Source organism: Vipera berus (genome assembly GCF_964194415.1).
Source record: "Vipera berus genome assembly, chromosome: 5".
Taxonomy (NCBI): Eukaryota; Metazoa; Chordata; class Lepidosauria; order Squamata; family Viperidae; genus Vipera; species Vipera berus.
The window spans coordinates 86,341,646-86,361,107 of NC_138207.1; the positions used below are offsets into that span (position 1 = coordinate 86,341,646).

At 41.2% G+C, this 19,462-nt stretch overlaps 1 protein-coding gene across 1 annotated transcript; it reads left to right on the forward strand.

Annotated features, from left to right (window-relative positions):
* Window positions 1–4,758: 4,758 nt before the first annotated feature.
* Window positions 4,759–15,383, forward strand: SAR1A (secretion associated Ras related GTPase 1A). The gene is made up of 7 exons (XM_081330070.1): window positions 4,759–4,962; window positions 8,159–8,234; window positions 9,085–9,204; window positions 10,656–10,721; window positions 11,697–11,800; window positions 12,370–12,501; window positions 14,160–15,383. The coding sequence occupies exons 2-7, from the start codon at window positions 8,177–8,179 to the stop codon at window positions 14,274–14,276; spliced, it is 597 nt and encodes a 198-aa protein (XP_081186196.1). The 5' UTR covers window positions 4,759–4,962; window positions 8,159–8,176; the 3' UTR covers window positions 14,277–15,383.
* The last annotated feature ends 4,079 nt before the right edge of the window (window positions 15,384–19,462 follow it).

The window sequence follows — 19,462 nt, forward strand, 5'->3', positions numbered from 1 at the left end:
GCAAACTATGTAGGGCTGGCCATGCCCACCCAGTAGGCCATATGCACTCTAGCCACGCCCACCCAGTAGGCCACGCCCACCCTGGCCACACCCACCCAGCCCCCTGAGGGCAACCGCAATGCTGATGCGGCCCTCAATGAAATTGAGTTTGACACCCCTGCCCTACAGCCTCCCACATCCTTGGGAATTCTTGACTTTTTCTCCCTTATTCAAAGCTTATCAGAGCAGGGAAAAAAAATCATCACTTCTGCAGGGTTTACTCAGCAGCTGTTCTGCTAACTAGGAATACACATCTATGGATATGTGCATCGCAGGGCAACGTTTCAGTTTAATCCCTAAAATAATTCAATCAAGGGAACTTAATCCACATCTATTTTCTTTTAATTCTCCCAACCTTTTGTAATTGGGGCAGTAATCTTACCTGATTAAATTCTGACTCAGGCTTCAGAATTTGATTTTCCCTAGCTTTGATGGTCTCTAAATGTTACCTAGGCTGACAGGTGTCGCACTGATGAAATATTACCTATGAAAACTACTCTACTTCTGCTGCCTATTTGTGATAGCTCCTGAATTTTAAGATTCTACATCTTACATCATAGGAGGCATCTTCAAACTCATGCTGAGTTTGCCTAAAAATAATAAAATGAATTTGTGCAACTCCTGCATGATTTCATTGGGATTAAGGTTTATTTATTGAAACCATGGGTGAGAAAGATGATGCTACTAAATTTCATAATTTTAATCTATCAAATAAAATTCAAAGGATCTTAAAGACTATATAAAATGCTATTTCTTTAGAAATTAAAGATGGCAATAAAAATTAAAACCATATTTTAATGGATGAGATGAGCTGGATTTCAAGTACAATTTTTTAACTTCTGTATTTTATTTTGAAGATAGCCATTCTCATTCACTAAAGGAAGTGGGGAAAGAGATGGCTTATAAATGGCTCCTGAAATGCAGCTTTCTCAGTATGTACAAAGATTTGAATTGTGCAGGCCATATTTCCTGTGACACTCCATGGAAGCGGAAGTTTAAAGACTTTAAAGAAGCAGGGTAGGAAAAGCATTGACGCCTTTGAACTTTATTATATTTTTAGTATTCTGAGAATACTGTGGACAATGAAGAAAACAAACAGATGGATCACCTAACAAATCAACCGTTTTTGCATGAGGGCTGATTACTGAACACCCAAAATGTAGTCACGTGACCATGGGGGGGGATGGCCATTGCAATTTCGGAGCCAGATTGTAAGTGTCCAAAGGGAGATCTATTAGAACTTTGGATGGTCACAATGTTCTGTCCCATAAGTGAGTCTTTGTTAACTCACAAGAACAAACCCCTCTTCCAAACCCAAAATGTCCCAAAAGGAAAAGCAAACAAAACGTGATTCAAACGGAGAATTGTTCACAGGCAAGGCAATCAGAACATGATCCCATGAAACCTGAGTCCTTTGCAAACGGTTACCTTCAGCAACCAGCACCGCCCACACCTTCCCTTTTTATTATGCAGCCCCAAGGTGTGGCTTCTCAATGCTTTCTCCTTCGCCCTTGAAGTTGCCCCATTCCCTCCCTTTGTCCTGCTCTTGTTGCCTGTTGGCGTTTGCTAACGTCTATGTTGTCTTCCAGCTGTGAGTCCTCAGAGTCTGACTCAGCTTCCCAGCATAGCTGGGTGTCAGCCTGATTGTAAGCCCTGAAGCTCATCAGAGCCTTCCTCCGACTCTGATGGCTCTCCAGGCCCTTCCTCCTCCTCCTCTGATTCCCCAGACTCATCTGCCGGGTCCACTGGCTGACATGGAATCACAACACACAAAGCAGCTGGCCATAAGTTGAGGACTATCTGTAGTATGTCATTTATCATATTCAAATGATGGGGGGGTGAGGTGTTACCCCCCCCCCGCTGATAGGGTTCATAACTTGGGCGTCCTCCTGGATTCACGGCTCAGTTTGGAAGATCATATAGGAGCTGTGACCAGGGGGGCTTTTGCCCAGGTTTGCCTGGTGCGCCAGTTGCGACCCTATTTGGACCGAGATGCCCTACGCATAGTCACTCATGCGCTCGTGACCTCCCGGTTAGACTACTGCAACGCTTTCTACATGGGGCTGCCCTTGAGGACCACTTGGAGGCTTCAGCTGGTGCAGAATGCAGCCGCGCAAGTAGTAATGGGAGTTTCCCGATACTCTCATGTAACACCTCTTCTCCGCGAGCTGCATTGGCTTCCAGTTCTCCTCCGGATGAGATTCAAGGTGCTGGTGATGACCTATAAAGCCCTAAATGGCATGGGTCCAGATTATCTCAGGGAGCACCTGCTGCCAGCATCAGCCTCCCATCGTCCTGTGCGCTCCCACAGGGAGGGCCTCCTTAGGGTTCCGCTGGTCAGGGAATGCCGGCGGGTGATTCTAAGGGGGAGGGCATTCTCTGTGGGCGCACCTACCCTATGGAATGAACTGCCGGTGGAACTTCAGACTGCCCCGGACCTTCGCTCGTTTCACCGGGACCTGAAAACTTGGTTATTTGATCTTTCTGGCCTGGACTGAGGGGGTTTTAATTTAACTTTAAATTTTAAATTTTAATTTGTTTTAATTGTGGGCTAGTCTTAATTTAATTCTGTTTTAATTGTATTTATTTGTATTGTTTAATTCACCCTGGAAACCGCCCTGAGTCCTTCGGGAATAGGGCAGTATATAAAATCAATCAGTCAATAAATAAATAAAATGGCCACCCATCTACAAAATGGGATGTACAATAGTGAATTAAAAAGAAAACCCAATAAATATAAAAACAGTCATTAAAAACAATTTAAAAATGCACACAAGCAGAGAGGATGTTAGTGGTTGTAAGGGAGCTATCACAGGATCTCTGGTCCCCTGGGATTCCCGGCTTTATGGTTTTGAAGGTTTTGTGGAATGTTGAAAGAGACAGAACTAACCTCACTTCTGGGGGGAGATTCTATAATACAAGCTTCCTGGTACCCACCAAGTGTAATTTCCTAATCTACAGTGTGCCTTCTCTGCCATTTCTGGTGGGACAAGCAAATATAATCTGGGCGAGGTGATTCCTCAGATAACTTGGTTCCATGTTATGAAAGGCTTTTAATAGTCAAAACCAGCAGCTTGAGTTGGACCCAGAAGCATAACTGCCCACGGTGCTGCATTTTGCATTAGGTGAAGTTCCCAGATCCTGGTTTTAAGGACAGCTTCATGTTGATTCTAGGGATCTTTCTTTCTAATCCAAGCTTCCTGGCTCTAATCTTTCTGACAAGGTTATCACATCTGCATCTCTGCAAACCTGGTTTCTGATTGGGGCAGAGAGTGGATGGGGTGGGGGGCTGGGTTTCTGCCTTTAAAATCCTTTGGGAAAATATACCGTATTCTGCCTTTTTAATATTTCCCCAAACTTACTTTCTCTGGATTCTTTCCACACTTAGAAAGGTAGAAAATCGCTTTATATATGCTCAGTGGGTTAGGATGCTGAGCTTGTCAATCAATATCGGCAGTTTGGCGGGTCGAATCCCGAGTGCCGCGTAGCAGAGTGAGCGCCTGTTACTTGTCCCAGCTTCTGCCAACCTAGCAGTTCGAAAGCACGTAAAAGTGCAAGTAGAAAAATAGGGACCACTACGGTGGGAAGGTAACAGTGTTCCGTGTGCCTTTGGCGTCTAGTCATGCCGGCCACATGACCACGGAGACGTCCTCGGACAAGCGCTGGCTCTTCGGCTTTGAAACAGAGATGAGCACCGGCCCCTAGAGTCGGAAACGAGTAGCACGCATGTGCGGGGGAACCTTTACCTTACATACAGTTTAAACGTATTGGGTTTCAAATGAGTTCTTTCATTGGTTAACATCATTTGACACATCTCTGATGCAGCACGCATACTCGGTAAGTTTAGTATGTAATATTCCATCGTATCCCGTAATATCCTTAGTATGATTTATTAATGCTCATTTTCATGACCCGTGTCCCACCTTATAACGAGTTTGCAAATAATTAAAGTTCAAATCAGCGCCCTTGACAGGTTTAAACCAGTTCTTATGAAGCTAGTTTTCTTTGTTTCTCCAAGTACTAGAACAGGGGTCTTCAAACTTGGCCCTTTCATGACTTGTGGACTTCAACTCCCAGAATTCCTCAGCCAGTGTGCCTGGCTGAGGAATTCTGGGAGTTCAAGTCCACAAGTCATGAAAGGGCCAAGTTTGAAGACCCCTGTACTAGAAACATTAATCGAGCAACCTCTTGTTACTGAAAATATTAATCAAAGAGCACACCCCCCCCTGCTGCTGCCATCAGCCTAAACCAGAGTTCCCCAACTTTTCCTGCTTTGTGGCCCAGAATGAGGAGGAGGAGGGGGGGGAGAAAGGCGACGTTTCCGTGCGAGCGGCAAGCGAGCATGCGCACGTGCAAATGGAGCATGCGCCCACAAGCTCGGCCGTTGCTTGCGCACGAACATCCCGCCCGCTTCGAAACCTGCCGACCGAAACTTCTTTGCGAAACCCGCCGACCGAAAATTACAGCTCGGAGCTCCCTCCGAAGGCAGGAAGAGTTTTGTTTTTGTTTTTTCCCCCCTCTGACGTCAAAAGAGCCAACCAATCACGCCCACCCACCCACCCCCCGCCTGGGAAGCTAAGCGGCACTCCCGAGTCAGGTGAGCCGGATGGGCGTGGCTTGCGCCCACGGTCACGTGCCTAGAGGCGGAACCCTAGCGCGTGGCAAGAGCCCCTCGCCCGGCGCTCTCTTCCCACCGGAAGCTGCCGCCGACGCCGTCACCGCCGAAGGAGGAGATGCGACGTAGTTCCGGCGTGGAGGTGGCGGCTGGCGAGTCAGTGTGAGTGTGTGTGTGTGTGAGAGAGAGAGGTTTCGCCGGGAAGCGAGCGAGAGAGAGAGAGAGAGAATCGCCGCCGCCGCCGCCGCTACTGTCGTGAAAGGCTTTCTCTACCTGGCGGAAAGGAGCCGCTGCTGTCTGCGAGGAAGGTGAGGCAGAGGTGGCGGCGACGGCTTTCGGCCTGAGCCGGCCGGTGGGCGGGTAAAAACCAGCAGCCGGGTTGGGGGGGGGGGGAGGAGAAGGCGAGCAAGTGACACGCAGGCGAAATGAGGCTGGGGAGGCCTAGCCGAGGGCGCCTTCTCTCTCTCACCACCACCACCCCCCCCGTTTCTCTTCGCGGATGGTTTCTCCCGTTCTTGAGACTCAGAAACGGATCGCTCTCTTTTCGGCTCGGTCTTCTTGGCGCCCCCCCCCCCCGCCAGATTATCTGAGGGAGCCCTCTTGGGTGGACGGGTGCTGATCCGACCCCCTCTTTTAAGAGGAGGTGGGAAGCTGGAGTCTCTTCTGAAGAGCTTTCCGCTCTGAGGCGGGCGGCCGAGCTGCGGGTGGGGTGGTGGTGGGGTGATTTCGGCTCTTGCTTTGGTCCAGGGGTCTTCAAACCTGGCCCTTTTATGACTTGTGGACTTCAATTCCCAGAATTCCTCAGCCAGCTTTGCTGGCTGAGGAATTCTGGGAATTGAAGTCCACAAGTCATAAAAGGGCCAAGTTTGAAGACCCCTGCTTTGGTCGGTTTTCCTTTCGGAGATCTTTTTGCTTTACTTTAGAAATCGGCAAGATCGAGGGTGAAAACCCCTCCTGTGTTCCTGGGACCTATTTCTGAGTCAATTTCTATCGATGCAAGATATATCCGTTTGATATGTGCTGGACCCTGGTTTCTAATTTGCTTTGCCAAATTTTCATCAGTCATTGAGAAACCAATTTTCTACTTCTTGAATATTCTCAGCCCACTTTATCATACAATCTTTATTTAACAAGTTCTGTTTCCGAGTCAATTTCTATCGATATCCGTTTGATATGTGCTGGACCCTGGTTTCTAATTTGCTTTGCCAAATTTTCATCAGTCATTGAGAAACCAATTTTCTACTTCTTGAATATTCTCAGCCCACTTTATCATACAATCTTTATTTAACAAGTTCTGTTTCCGAGTCAATTTCTATCGATGCAAGATATATCCGTTTGATATGTGCTGGACCCTGATTTCTAATTTGCTTTGCCAAATTTTCATCAGTCATTGAGAAACCAATTTTCTGTTCCTGGGACCTAAAGGCATTCATTCTTCTCTCCGTTTCTGAGAATTAACAAGTTTCCAAAATCAAATTTGTGCGGTGGAAGGGGCGGGCGGGGCGGGGGGGGGGGCTCTGGTGGGCCGTTTTAATGGCTCTTTACAGTCCGGCCTGTTTTGTTTTGTCTTTTTATGTTGTTGTTTTTTTTTAAAAAAAAATTTAAGCTTGGGATTATGATTTTGTAAGCCACCCGGATTCTTCTGCTGGAGTGGACGGCTCTAAAAAAATCTAATGAAATAAATAGAATAAAAGATGCTGATGGTTGAATATTATTGCAAACCAGGGGATGGGGGGTTCCAAAAGCAAATAGCCCAATATTTTTTTATTTTTTAATTTATTTTATTTTAATCCCATTTATATCCCGCCCTTCTCCGAAGACTCAGGGCGGCTTACAATCTAAGCACAAATCAAATGTGCTTAGCAATAGTCTTCATTCTGTGTATATGCCTGCTTATTAGGGCTTTCGCCCCCCCCCCAGCGGCATTTTTACAAAGTCAGCTTATTGCCCCCAACAATCTGGGTCCTCAGATTGTTTTGGAACGAGCAATTACTGGGTGGCTAAGAGTTGGAAGCGTCTATATACTCTTGTGCCACCTTCTGGGTTATGCAACTACCGGCAGTTGTTGACCAGGTTATGTGTTTTACAAGATAATGTAACTGATTGATTGATTTTTTTTTAATCCTTCATTTTGGCTTTAACCTTACCCTGTCCCCATGCTGCACGATTGCAATGTATTCTTCTCCTTTTGCAGCTTTTATCTTTAGCCGTGAATGATTGGAGCTGTAAGCGATTGGAAACGCTGTATTTGTTGTGTGCCTGTTCTACATTCAATTGATCTTTGGCAGAATAAGCCCTAATCTGGTGAAAAGCGAAGAATGCAGTTTCTTTCAGTAGTGCAAATCAAGAATGGATCATTGAGACATTTGTTAGAAGTGTGCAAGGTCATTTCTAAAACCAAAAGTTGATTTCTCTAGGGCTAGGCCTTCTAATCGAGCAGAGTTAACTCCTTAAGAGTTATTTGTTTAGCAGTGCCAGCTTCTTAGTTGTAAACAAAAATTCCCTGCTAAGAACTACTTACTATTTAGTGTCTTTCAAAATTGTGTTTTAGCTGTAAAAATCATGTTGGGACCTGGATTAAACCTAAGATTGATTTGGACAATTATATTAAAACAGTGACATGCCTTTTAATATATTTAATTCTTTTAAAAAGACAGAAAAAAGCTGGTGAAAATTTCATTTAGGATTCAAAATGTAGATAATATAATAGGCAAGTAATAATGAAACCTCTAGGCTTTGTCCTACTGTTCCCAACACCCTTAATTTTAATCAAATCATGCTGTTATAGCTTTAAGAAGCTCCTGTAGATTTTTTTTTCATTTTTCTATATTGCTTTTCATTCTGGAGAAGCCTAGCATAGTTTATGAAAGAACAGTAAACCACCCTTTAAAAAAATAAAGCAAAAACTGCTTAGAAATAATGTATTAAAAATATTAAAAACCATTTTAAAAAATTGGCATTTTAAGCCACCGCATCACCTTGGGCAGTTTTGTTATCCTACTAATGTCTATGGGAGCAATGATTTATTTTCAGATTATTATTTTTTTAAGAAAACGGTGTGAGAGCTACCCAAACATGACATGGGAACCAGGTTTGTAAATATGAACTCCCACTAAGGAGCTCTTGCTTGACTACCATGTTATCAGCCAAGTGCACTGATGGCAGCACAAACAGTGAGACCGTGATCTTCTATTTAAAGGTCGTAGCTAGGATCATCACTCTGTCTTTTGCCAATTCTGTCCTTTCTCTGCTCAGAATAGAACTCGGTTTCTGTTCATCTGAGGTTAGGTATCACAATCCTGTTGGTACTGCATAGAATGACACTGAAGTAAGTGTAAGTGTGATTTGTTCCTGCTAACTTCAGAAGTGAGTATGAGTTGTAATACTTTTCTTATTGTCAGTACTTGAATATAGAATTTCTATTGGCTCCTAGTTCACAGGTAAATGTTACAGTGTTTTCTTATGGCACTAAGACCTTTAATTAAATATTCCTATTTTTCCCAGGTACATAATTCTTCCATTATGTCATTCTTGTTTGAATGGATCTATAATGGCTTCAGCAGTGTGCTGCAGTTCCTAGGTAAGACTTTAAATGCTTATCAATGAATAATTTTCAGGGCCTTATTTATTAAATTAAAAATGAGGGATTTGTAGATTGCTATAGTAAGGCACTGATGCCTCCAGACAAAATGTTAAATTTTGTGGGGTCACGTGCCAGTTTTGTCTCTTCATTTTTTTATATCATATTCTATAAATGATAGAATAATAAAGTCATTCTATAAGTGATCGAGATGCAAATTACACTTGTTTGTGATGTATTTTGCCTTATTTTACTATGCTTACTGAATGGCGTGGACAGAAAAATAGTGAAGTTAAAACTTTAAAATCAGCCTACGTTGCTTTTATATCTGCAACTTTCTAGAAATATATGGAACTTTAGCTCAGTGTTACACACAATATGGAAATATTTCAATCCCAGAAAAAAATAGCGTATTTCATAAATTTTGCTAAACCATTTTGAGTCAGACATAGAGGAGCAGAAATGAAGCCTGAAACTTGTTATTTCAAGGTTAGGGATGATAGTAAATCCATTTGGTGTGTAATCTAGTATACAATAACACCAACACCACCCACTGACTGACTTGTTCCCTTGATCTTTCACCCCTCCTGATGCCAAAGCATCACGGCATATCCTTTGGGCCCACTGGGTTCTTCCCAATACATTCCCTTCATTGCAAGTGTCCACCTGCAGTACACATATTCCCATACACAATTTTCCCACATTTTTCCTTCCGAATAGCTGCTGTAGAAGTCATGATGCCGACTGCATGCTCCATTCACTTTGGGGAATAAGTGGGGAATACGTATGCTCTATAGGCTTAATCCAATAAATAATTCATTTTATTTCATACATGCTCTTTTTTCCACAGGATTGTATAAGAAGTCTGGAAAATTAGTTTTTTTGGGTTTGGATAATGCAGGCAAAACTACTCTTCTTCACATGCTAAAAGATGACCGATTGGGTCAACATGTTCCCACATTGCATCCAAGTAAGCACCATGTAGCTATGGTTGGAATTGTGTATTGGTGTTATTTTAGAACATTATTATATAATATTAGTGTTGAAGCTTGGTATACTTAAAAATAAAGTAGCTTCATCTTTGCACTTAATTGGTTTGAAAATGACATTTAAACTTTTTCCTAATCCCAATATCTTTTCTGAGGCTCATTACCTGGAAAGGATAAGAGAGATTAGGCTCAAGATTATGATTGTGTTATGTTAAATGCAATTTTTACCTGTTAGTTTATGAATTACATTTGAGTTAGGAGGAATTGGAAGATTTAAGATATAATTTTCAGTATTGGTGACCTTTTAGAGTAGTTGAAGGCAACATGTGCCTTCCAGATGTTGAACTTCGGTTCTCACCTGTCCTAGCAAAAGTGATTGAATTATGGGAATTACACTCCAACATCTGACATGTCAAATTAACCTACATCTATTTTAAGGTCTTATGCAGCTTTCCTAATAATAATAAAAGCCTTTATTGTCAAAGTACAACATGTGTACATTGAGATTAGCTGAGCCTCCCCCCCCCCCGTGCTCTCTCCCCCCAACACACAGTGACAACAAACCATCCTACCACACCATGTGAACCAACTACACCACACACCGGCCTCCCAAATCAATTCTGCATAAGTTCACAGAGATTATATCCCATTTGATTTGGTGGAGCAGTGGGCTAATGCCTCCTTAAGTAAAACCAGCTGCCTGCAATTAGTGCAGGTTCGCATCCCACCAGGCTCAAGGTTGACTCAGCCTTCCATCCTTCCGAGGTAGGTAAAATGAGGACCCAGATTGTTGGGGGCAATTAAGCTGACTTTGTAATAATGCCGCTTGGGGTGTGTGTGAAAGCCCTAATAAGCAGGCATATACATAGAATGAAGGCTACTGCTAAGCTTGTAAGCCGCCCTGAGTCTTCGGAGAAGGGCGGGATATAAATGGAATTAAAATAAAATAAATAAATAAAATAAAATTTAAAAGCCTAACAGCCCACGGATAAAAGCTATTTTTCAGCCTGTTGGTATTTTTCAGCCTGTTGTTTATGGAAGTGTTGGCTTTTAATTCCCAGTCAGCATCATCTTTATCCAGGAAGCTTGAAATTTGGGGGCTTCCTAAAAAAAACATTCAATATATATATATATATATGGAGTCAGTCACCAAAGTAAGCTACGAAATCCTTTAAACTGGGTGTATTCAAACAGAGATTAGATAGACATTTATTGAAGGTGCTTTAGCTTTATTCTTGTACTATCCAGATGTTGGATTCACTGGTTATATAAATCCTTCCAGTTCTTTAATTCCATGAATATTTCTGAAGGGCATTAGGTTGGGGAAGATTGATCTTACATATCTTGAATAGTTTATGCCTCCTTCTGGTAATTGGCATTGTAAAGAACATATCCACTGCTAAAGGCTATAAAACATTCTTCTCTTCTCTAGCATCAGAAGAATTAACAATTGCAGGAATGACTTTCACCACTTTTGATCTTGGTGGCCATGAGCAAGGTAATCAATGTTAATGCGTGTTATTCTCTCATTCCTGACTAATCTGAAAGTGTCCTTTATGCAGATAAAATGTTCTACTAATGGGTATGGCATTCAGTCACGTCATGTTAAGAGATCACTGTATGATTTATGTTGCCCATATTTACTTTCACATTCATGAAGGTCACAAATAGGTTTTCTTCCTTTTACAGCAGGGACACAACAGATTGCTATATATTGGCTTTAAGGTAAAAAAAAAAAAGCGCACAAGTACAGGTAATCCCTGACTTAACAAGTGAATGCTCCAACACTGGAGGTTTTTAAGAAGAGACTGGACAGCCATTTGCCTGAAATGGTATAGGGTTTCCTGCCTGAGCAGGGGGTTGGACTAGATGACCTCCAAGGTCCCTTCCAACTTTATATATATTATTATATATTATTAAGTTCATTTAGTGACTGTTGGAAGTTACAATGGCACTGAAAAAAGTGACTTATGACTATTTTTCACTCTGATGACCTTTGCAGCATCCCCGTGATCACGTGGTTTACATTCGGATGCTTGGCATCTGACTCACATTTATGACGGTTGCAGTGTCCCGGAGTCATGTGATCCCCTTTTGCAACCTTCTGACAAGCAAAGTCAATAGGGGAGCCAGATTCACTGAACAACCGTGCTTAAGTGATTCACTTAACAAATGTGGCGAGAAAAATCATAAAATGGGGCACTTTCTCACTTAGCAACATAGATTTTTGGTTCAATTGTGATCCTAAGTTGAGGATTACCTGTATGCAAAATCCTCAAGTTCTGCGTTAAGCATACACTTCAAACCACCTAGCTTAATTAGTAGACGACTAAGTGCAATATAGTTTTAATTCTGATATCAAGCTGGAACGTGAAAATAGCTGAAGATGCTCAAAATATGTTTGTCATCCCTTTGTTGCTGTTGGTGGTATGCTGTTGCTATAATTTCACAAATGTTTTTCTTTCTCTTGAAGCTCGGCGTGTCTGGAAGAATTATTTCCCAGCAATTAATGGGATTGTCTTTTTAGTGGACTGTGCAGATCACTCTCGTCTTATGGAATCTAAAGTGGAGCTCAATGTAGGTAACTGTTTCCTTTGAATGCACCAGTACTAGTTGTAGCATTTGTGTATTCCTTTTTGTGTCTTGGACAACAAGTTAACTTAAAATGTGCAAAAAAGAAACTAAATATTACTAATACGAATTTAACATGAAAGCCAGCTGGGTGATTTTGGAGCAGTCTTACTCTCTCAGCCCAACTCACCTCACAGGGTTGTTATGATGGGGAAAGATGGGAGGACAGTGTGTTAGTTACGTTTGTCACCTTGAGTTATTTATAAAAAATAATAAAGGTAGAATTAAAAAAAATATTTAAAAAGCAGGCAAATATAAAGCAGTGCTTACCTCTTATACACAATTTGGAATGTGCTTCATAAATTTGAGCTGTAAGTTACATGCCACCATTATGATATTTACATTTACGAGGCCATGTGACTCTTATTCCAAATACAGTCAAAATGAAATATGTATGTGTCTATTGTCTGTTAATAGCATTTTCTGAAGTAGTTAGGTTTGGAGTTCCTACTTAAAATTATTACTTGCTTTCTATGGTTACATAGTTGAACATTTCCCCCCCTTTTTTTCCTTAGGCACTAATGACTGATGAGACAATATCCAATGTGCCAATTCTTATCTTGGGTAACAAGATTGACCGACCAGAAGCTATCAGTGAGGAGAAACTGCGAGAGATTTTCGGTCTTTATGGACAGACAACAGGAAAGGTAAGGAATCAAAGCTTGGTTGTAAAATTATTGTACCTTATTTTTCAAAATATATTTTTCTGAGTACTATCATATATCAAGGTTTTAACTTTGGCTGTTAAAATACCACAGGAACACAAGTAACAATTTATAATAGATCCAAGTATGGTGCAAGTGAATTTATTATATTAATGTAGAATAGCCTAATCTTATACTTTTCTTCTGTTTACAAATGAATGATTGTTTTGTAGTTAATAAACAACATGTTTAGTTTTTATATATCAGAGTACACCTCCTTGGAAGCCCGAATTGTTAACTTTGTGATTGCAGTGAGGGGTGATAAATATATTGGTGTTTAAATGGATACAAGACAACTAAACTGCTTGTGGACAGCAGCATCAGCATCAACAACAATAAAAATAAAAATTAGGAAGGATATACTGATCAATACCCATTGGGGCATAATCAGTTTTATACTTGCACTTTCCTTTGGAAAGACTTCAATTAATTTAGCCTCCAGTGATATCCTGGGAATTAAAATATTCTCACACTGTTTTTTTAATATCACCACTTTTGGTGTCTGATTAGTATTTTTTTTCATTCTGTTTAGAGATTGGCCTGTTGTCTTGTGAAACATAAGAATATTGTTAGATGGCAGAAAAAATGTGGCATATGCCCTTTACTGTAGGCTTAAATAGCTTACGTGCGATATCTCCTTTCTGCCAGAATAACCCAGTGTGATTTGCCATTCAAAAATAAAGCAAACTGTACAAAGGTTTCTTTTTTTCTTCGAAGCACACTTTACTCTCAGGGAACACAAGGGAAAGGTTGCCCAACAAGTTTCTTAGCTCACTGATGGAGCTTATGGCTTGAGCTCCATGACTGGGGTTTTTTGTTTCCCCCCCCCCCCCGCCTTTCCTTCAGGTGAAGGTTTTCCGGCAATCTTTTTTTTTGTTAATTTCATTGTAGCTCTTGGATCAATATCAAAAACAGTGCCACGTCATATCATCCAGAATGATCTTCCAACTTTTGTATTTTATATCTGTAACTGTAACCTTTGAACTATGGTGCTGGAGAAGACTCCTGCGAGTCCCTTGGACCGCAAGGCGATCAAACCGGTCAGTCCCAGAGGAGATCAATCCTGACTGCTCTTTAGAAGGCCAGATCCTGAAGCTAAAACTCAAATACTTTGGCCACCTAATGAGAAGGAAGGACTCACTGGAGAAGAGCCTAATGCTGGGAAAGATCGAGGGCAATAGAAGAAGGGGACAACAGAGAATGAGGTGGCTGGATGGAGTCACTGAAGCAGTAGGCCTGAGCTTAAATGGACTCCAGAAGATGGTAGAGGAGAGGAAGGAAGGCCTGGAGGAATGTTGTCCATAGGGTCACGATGGGTCGGACACGACTTCGCAGCTAACAACAACATCTGTAACTGTAGCAATGAAAATCAGAAGTTACTCTCTTTTTATTTTCTTTGTCCCCTTTTTCCCTTTATCTCTTTTCCCCCTATTTTTTCATATGGTAAAAATTGAATTAACTAAATTATCTTACGGCTGTAAAATCAGATACGACCATTTGTTCATAAGGAAGCTTGCTGTATTTGTCCTAGTCTCTGGGATTGCAGTTAAGGTTTAGCAATGGAGTGTTTTTGAATGAATGTTTTTTTTTTAATTCTCTAGGGGAATGTATCATTGAAGGACCTGAACACGCGTCCTATGGAAGTGTTCATGTGCAGTGTCCTGAAGAGGCAAGGCTACGGCGAAGGTTTTCGTTGGCTGTCACAGTACATTGACTGATACTGGAGAGACCGATCTATTCCTGAACTGATCCTGTTCACAAATTCCTTATGGACTTTTCTATTAGAACATGAAAGACTCTCCATCTGCATACTGGCAATGACCAAGAGACTCCTTTCTTCAGTTACCCTACATCACAGTGGTGACACAATTCTTTTCCCTGTGTCTGGGAGATAACATTCTGTACACTGGTGCAGGTTGTCACTTCCAGTGGCCATTGATTCCTGTGGAAACCATGGCTTTCAGTTACAATAGGATGAGCGAGCTAGAATGCCAAGCTCTGTGTGCGGCACTCTTGTGGCTGGAAAAGAGGACATGTCTCACCACTGTGGCCAATTGATTTCAAAGAAAGCAACTATATTTTTTAAAGAAAGTGTTTGATGTAAATGGCGTCCCTTTAGATTTTCTTTAAGTTAGCATTCATCCTGTTCAGGCCAGAGTCTGTTAGGATTTTTTTTTTAAGTCTATTTAATGGTATTTAGGCGGTTCCCAAATGACTGAACCAGCTATCATGATATTCAAAACCATTAGAAAACAAGAAAGATGGCTTTCAAAGCCCTGTAAGGTGGTTGCGCAGTCGCACTGCTCGATCATGAAGATGGTGCTATTGGGACTGACTTGTGCAATGATTTTCTTTAACTTACAGGGAATTTAGTTGGGGGGGGGAATGGAGTACACACAGAGGCACACTTATTTAGCCTTCCTTGTCATGTGCAGGAGTCTGAAATGTGGTTGACCCCTTTTGCCCACCTCTAAAAGTTACGATCACTTTCCTTTTTGGCAGTCTTTTTTATTTCTTTGCAGCACCAGCAGAAAGTTTGTCTTGGACCTACAATACAGGATGTTCTACATTGCAGGCAACTGCAAAAAAAAAGAGGCAGTAGAAATCATGAATTTATTTTTTGGGTTATTGTAGCATTAAATCGTTCCAACAAGTGTGTATCAAATGCTGTTACTGTAAACTAACCCTGTTTCTTTTACACTCAACAGAGCTTGTGTTTGAATTTTCATTACTTGCCTAGACATCTTCATTTTCACTTAAAACAGGCATTCTTCTCCTTTGCTGGAGCATGAAGATGCTGTAATTAAAACTATTTAGTGCTCATGGACAGACTTGCTTTGGTGAATGCAAGGGACCCCATGTCTGAAGACGCTGGCTTTCTGATTTCCATTACAAAATATGAAATGCAAAATGGCAGTACACTATTGGCACTTAACGCCATTGAATTATAACACTATGGGTATGGGTACGTTCACTTAAATCGAGTGGGAAATTATGGTCCTTTTATGACTTGTGGACTTCAACTCCCAGAATTCCTGAGACTGCCATAAATTCACAAGTCATAAAGGGGCCATAGTTTCCCACCTCTGACATAAATGCTAGTTATGGTTTAGTGTCTTTTATCATAGCATCAACTTCATTGAGAGTGAATCATTAACGCTCATCCCAGAAATCCTCCTGTGATTTTGGATAGCAGTTTTAATAACTTCTAAATTGTCAGTTTCACCCAGTGCATTGGGCAGGTCAGAATGCATTGGTCTTAACCTAAAATTACATTTCAGGTAAAAACCCATGGAGCCTTCTAAAGTATGTAATGCAGGTATCAGGATAAATATTCTACTTTCCTGCCTGCAAAAAAGAGCTGACTATTTTACAAACATGAAGCATCTTAAAACCATGCAGGTTGAAAGAATCCAGCCTGCAATCCCAGAGGTAATTTCAGTCATAATTCCATTGGAAGAGCTATGACAGAGCAGCCAGTTCCTGAAAGGAATAACTGGGGAAGAGTCCATCATAATTAGCCAGGCTCTTTTCTGATGTGGTTATTCTTGCAGTATTTTCATCAAAATGATTACTTATAGCATCATTGTTGAGTTCATTTGTGGTTTGTAAAACCTTTGGGTTTTATGTAAGAAACTTTTCAATGACTTGTGAATATTTCCTAGGCCTACGTGCCCGTGCATATGGTGCCAAGGAGAGATGGAAAACTATTAAGTGTACAGGAGTCCACGAAAAAACTCAATTGGGTGCAAATAATGTAGCATCTGCTCCATTGAACACCTGGAATTTTCTTAATGGTAGTTCGATCAAGGGATAGGGAGAGATGGCTACCTTGGATCAACATGAGACATGATAACCCTTATCTCCAACTACATGCTTAAAAAGAAGGCCCTGGTAAGCAGAGCTATAAGATGGTGCTCAAAGGAGCAATTTCTATGAAAGTGGTATCCCAGCCACTGGAGAAATAGGTTGCGTATGGCTCTGATCTGTTTTCTGCCTGCCACGTTCTGTTTTCGGACAAGTCTCCTTGCAATGTCTGGATATATAGTTTAATATATTCCTTAGGGACTGGGTTACAGATTGGAAAATGGAATAAACATCATTCTGTTAGCAAAATGTTTTAACTTCCAAATTCTGGAAATGTGAAACATGTTTGCAGAGACGGCTTGTCTGTATCCAAAAACATTTTAATAAAGTTTTTTTAAAAAAGAAAAGAATTATATACATATACTTGGGTTGAATCTGGCCCTAACATTATCGAGAGGCAGATGTTAAAGAAGGTATCCATGTCCTGGGCCACAAAGATACTCTTGACAATGTCAAATTGGGAGTGGACCATTTGATATTTTCATCCATAAGAAAACATGCAGGTTCTAGTATGTGAACACATGGAAGATCACAATGAGACACTTTGCTGCTTATGGGGAAATTGCACAAGGGAGAAGAAGATGAATACGGATGGATGCCTGTTGAAAAATAACTGCTAGATGCTATAGTTCTGACAGCATAAAAGATAGTAAAGATATATGAAAATAATGTTGCTACGCTCGCCATCTTTGCTGCAAGACCCCTTGCATTTATGGGAGAGCCACTAAGTATTACCCTCTGCTAGCTTGAGTACTGTACTTCAGTTAATGAGAACTGGTGGTAATCTGTTTTATGCAAGTCATCTGCACCCATCGGGAAGGCTTCCTACCCAATTCTTGAAAAGTTGGGACCTAGGGATTCCATTCGTAGGGATAGGTTCAGTTAGTGGCTTGTAGATTTCCCTCTCAATTTTAAAACCCTTTGGCAGCTAATCTGCGAGAGCAACTTTCGAGCAAGGTTTGGAAAAATCTTCAGTCTATATTCTGTGGTCTGGCCGGTGGCCAATGCTCTGGAGCTCTTCTCTAAAATGTGAGTTTAATTTCCTTTTGTATTCTTACCGTTTAGTGTCTGTGAGCAGAGTTTGGCATTTTAATAAATGCTGTGGATGAAAGCAGAGGTGTAAGAAACAGGAAGGACAGGAGAAACTAGATACAAAAAGGAGGAACGGAAGAAGAAGAAGAAGAGAAAAGGATGTTTTTTTCCAATAGAAAAGGGCTTTGCTCCTCTTCAAGCAAGGACGTACTTTCACATGTTCAGGAGAATCCTTCCTGGTCAAGAAACAGCTGCAGGAGAGTTCATCTGCCACTGCAATGTAATGAAGGAAATGTCTCCATTCTCTTGCTTCAAAAGTGCAATGGTAGTTCCAGGCACAGAGCCAAGGTCTCAAGAATTAAAAATTTAACTCATGTTGTCCAATAAGGATTCTAGATCTAAACCCTCTTTAACTTTTTTTGGAAACAGATTGGATGACCTCAGCTCACTTGAATTGATCTTCGAGGCCTGGAAGTATTCCAGGTCCTCACTGAAGATGCAAGAGCCCAAGTTATTTTTATTTTATTAGATTTGTGTGCTGACCATCTCATCTAGAGGCACTTCAGCTGGCACACTCCCAGCATAGCTTTGATTTGGACACACACTAATTTTTTAAAGGGACAAGACCAGTCCAGCTGAATGTTACCATCGGAGAATGAGGAGTGCCTTTTAAACAAGAGATGAGCAGAGCTTCAACAGCCCTACTCCTTCCTAACCACAACATCCATAAAGGTGTATTCAAGATTTTCTATATTTCTGGTTATTTGCTTACTAGCTGGATAGTGAGTACTTGAAGAGAAGTAGACAGGATTTAGCTGTGCCACCGATTATCTCTCCCAATGGGCAGAGAGATTGGATGGAAATTTTGGGACTCAGGCCCAACCATTGATTATTACACCTTGTCAGACCAAGACTATATTTAAACTGATTTATTACTACTCATGAAGAGGACTAACAGCACTATTTTAATACTAGATAAGGTTCAACAGAATTCAAGAGGAGTTGAACTTAGTCCATTTGTGGCTACGTAGTGATTCTAGGCTGATTCCTCTTTTGACACTCCCCCCCCAGGTCTTGCCACTCCTTCTCCTACAAACCTGCTCTAACACAGCACTTCCATTTTATCCCTTTCTTAACTGATCATCCTTAGCACACAATGTAAAGCCAGCAGATCTCAAGCCTGTTCTAGTTTTTGAACTCTGTAAAAAAACAAAAAAAAGTAAAGATGTCTTGAGTCACAGACAAGTCTATAGTTTTCTTGATAGCAATTCAGGACTAGTTTGTCCTTCCCTTCCAGGTTTCATTTTGTTTGGTTTTTACTTTTCATTCTAGTCTACAGCCCCTTCTGGGTCTCCCTTGCAAGTAGCAATAAAGCCCAGTTTCAAGTTCACTCAAGGTTGTTTAGTGCTGCTACCTGATCATGAAAATGCTAAAGTGGGTTGGACTTGTTTGGGACCAGATGTACATTAATTAAAAGAATATTATGGTTCACTTTACCCAAGAAAAAGCACAGAGTTTGCCTTTCTTTTAGAGTCAGTGGGAGCAGGTTCAAGCATTTCCCACAGACACACTACAGTAGTAGGTATTATCTGTCCTGCTCTCTCCATATGAGGGAAACTCAGGCTGTAACTACTGTGAAAAAAGGTACTTCTGATTTGGGACAAAAAATAAATTGCCACACTCCTAATATCATACTTGGGATGATATCTAAAGAAAGAATATTGCAGACCTCCAGAATGTGAAGAATGTGCCACGCTATATGTAACTCTTAAAATGCTGCCCCTGCCCAGAAATGTAACTCTTGGCTTTTTTAGCTTCCAAAAGATGGACATGATAGAGGCGTGTGACAGTTATGGCAGGACAGATGTTTTCCTCTCATATTTTTGGAACAAGGGATCTTAAAATGGAACTAAACGACAGGAAATGAAACAACTAGAATATATAATGCATACTTGGTTAATTTGGACCGCTGGAATTCAGAAATACATTCTTGTTTAATGGATTG

Coding starts and splice junctions, on each gene's coding strand:
- SAR1A (XM_081330070.1), top strand. CDS start 8,177: ATGTCATTCTTGTTTGAATGGATCTATAATGGCTTCAGCAGTGTGCTG. Junction 8,235..9,084: donor CAGTGTGCTGCAGTTCCTAG/GTAAGACTTTAA, acceptor TTTTTTCCACAG/GATTGTATAAGAAGTCTGGA. Junction 9,205..10,655: donor TGTTCCCACATTGCATCCAA/GTAAGCACCATG, acceptor TCTCTTCTCTAG/CATCAGAAGAATTAACAATT.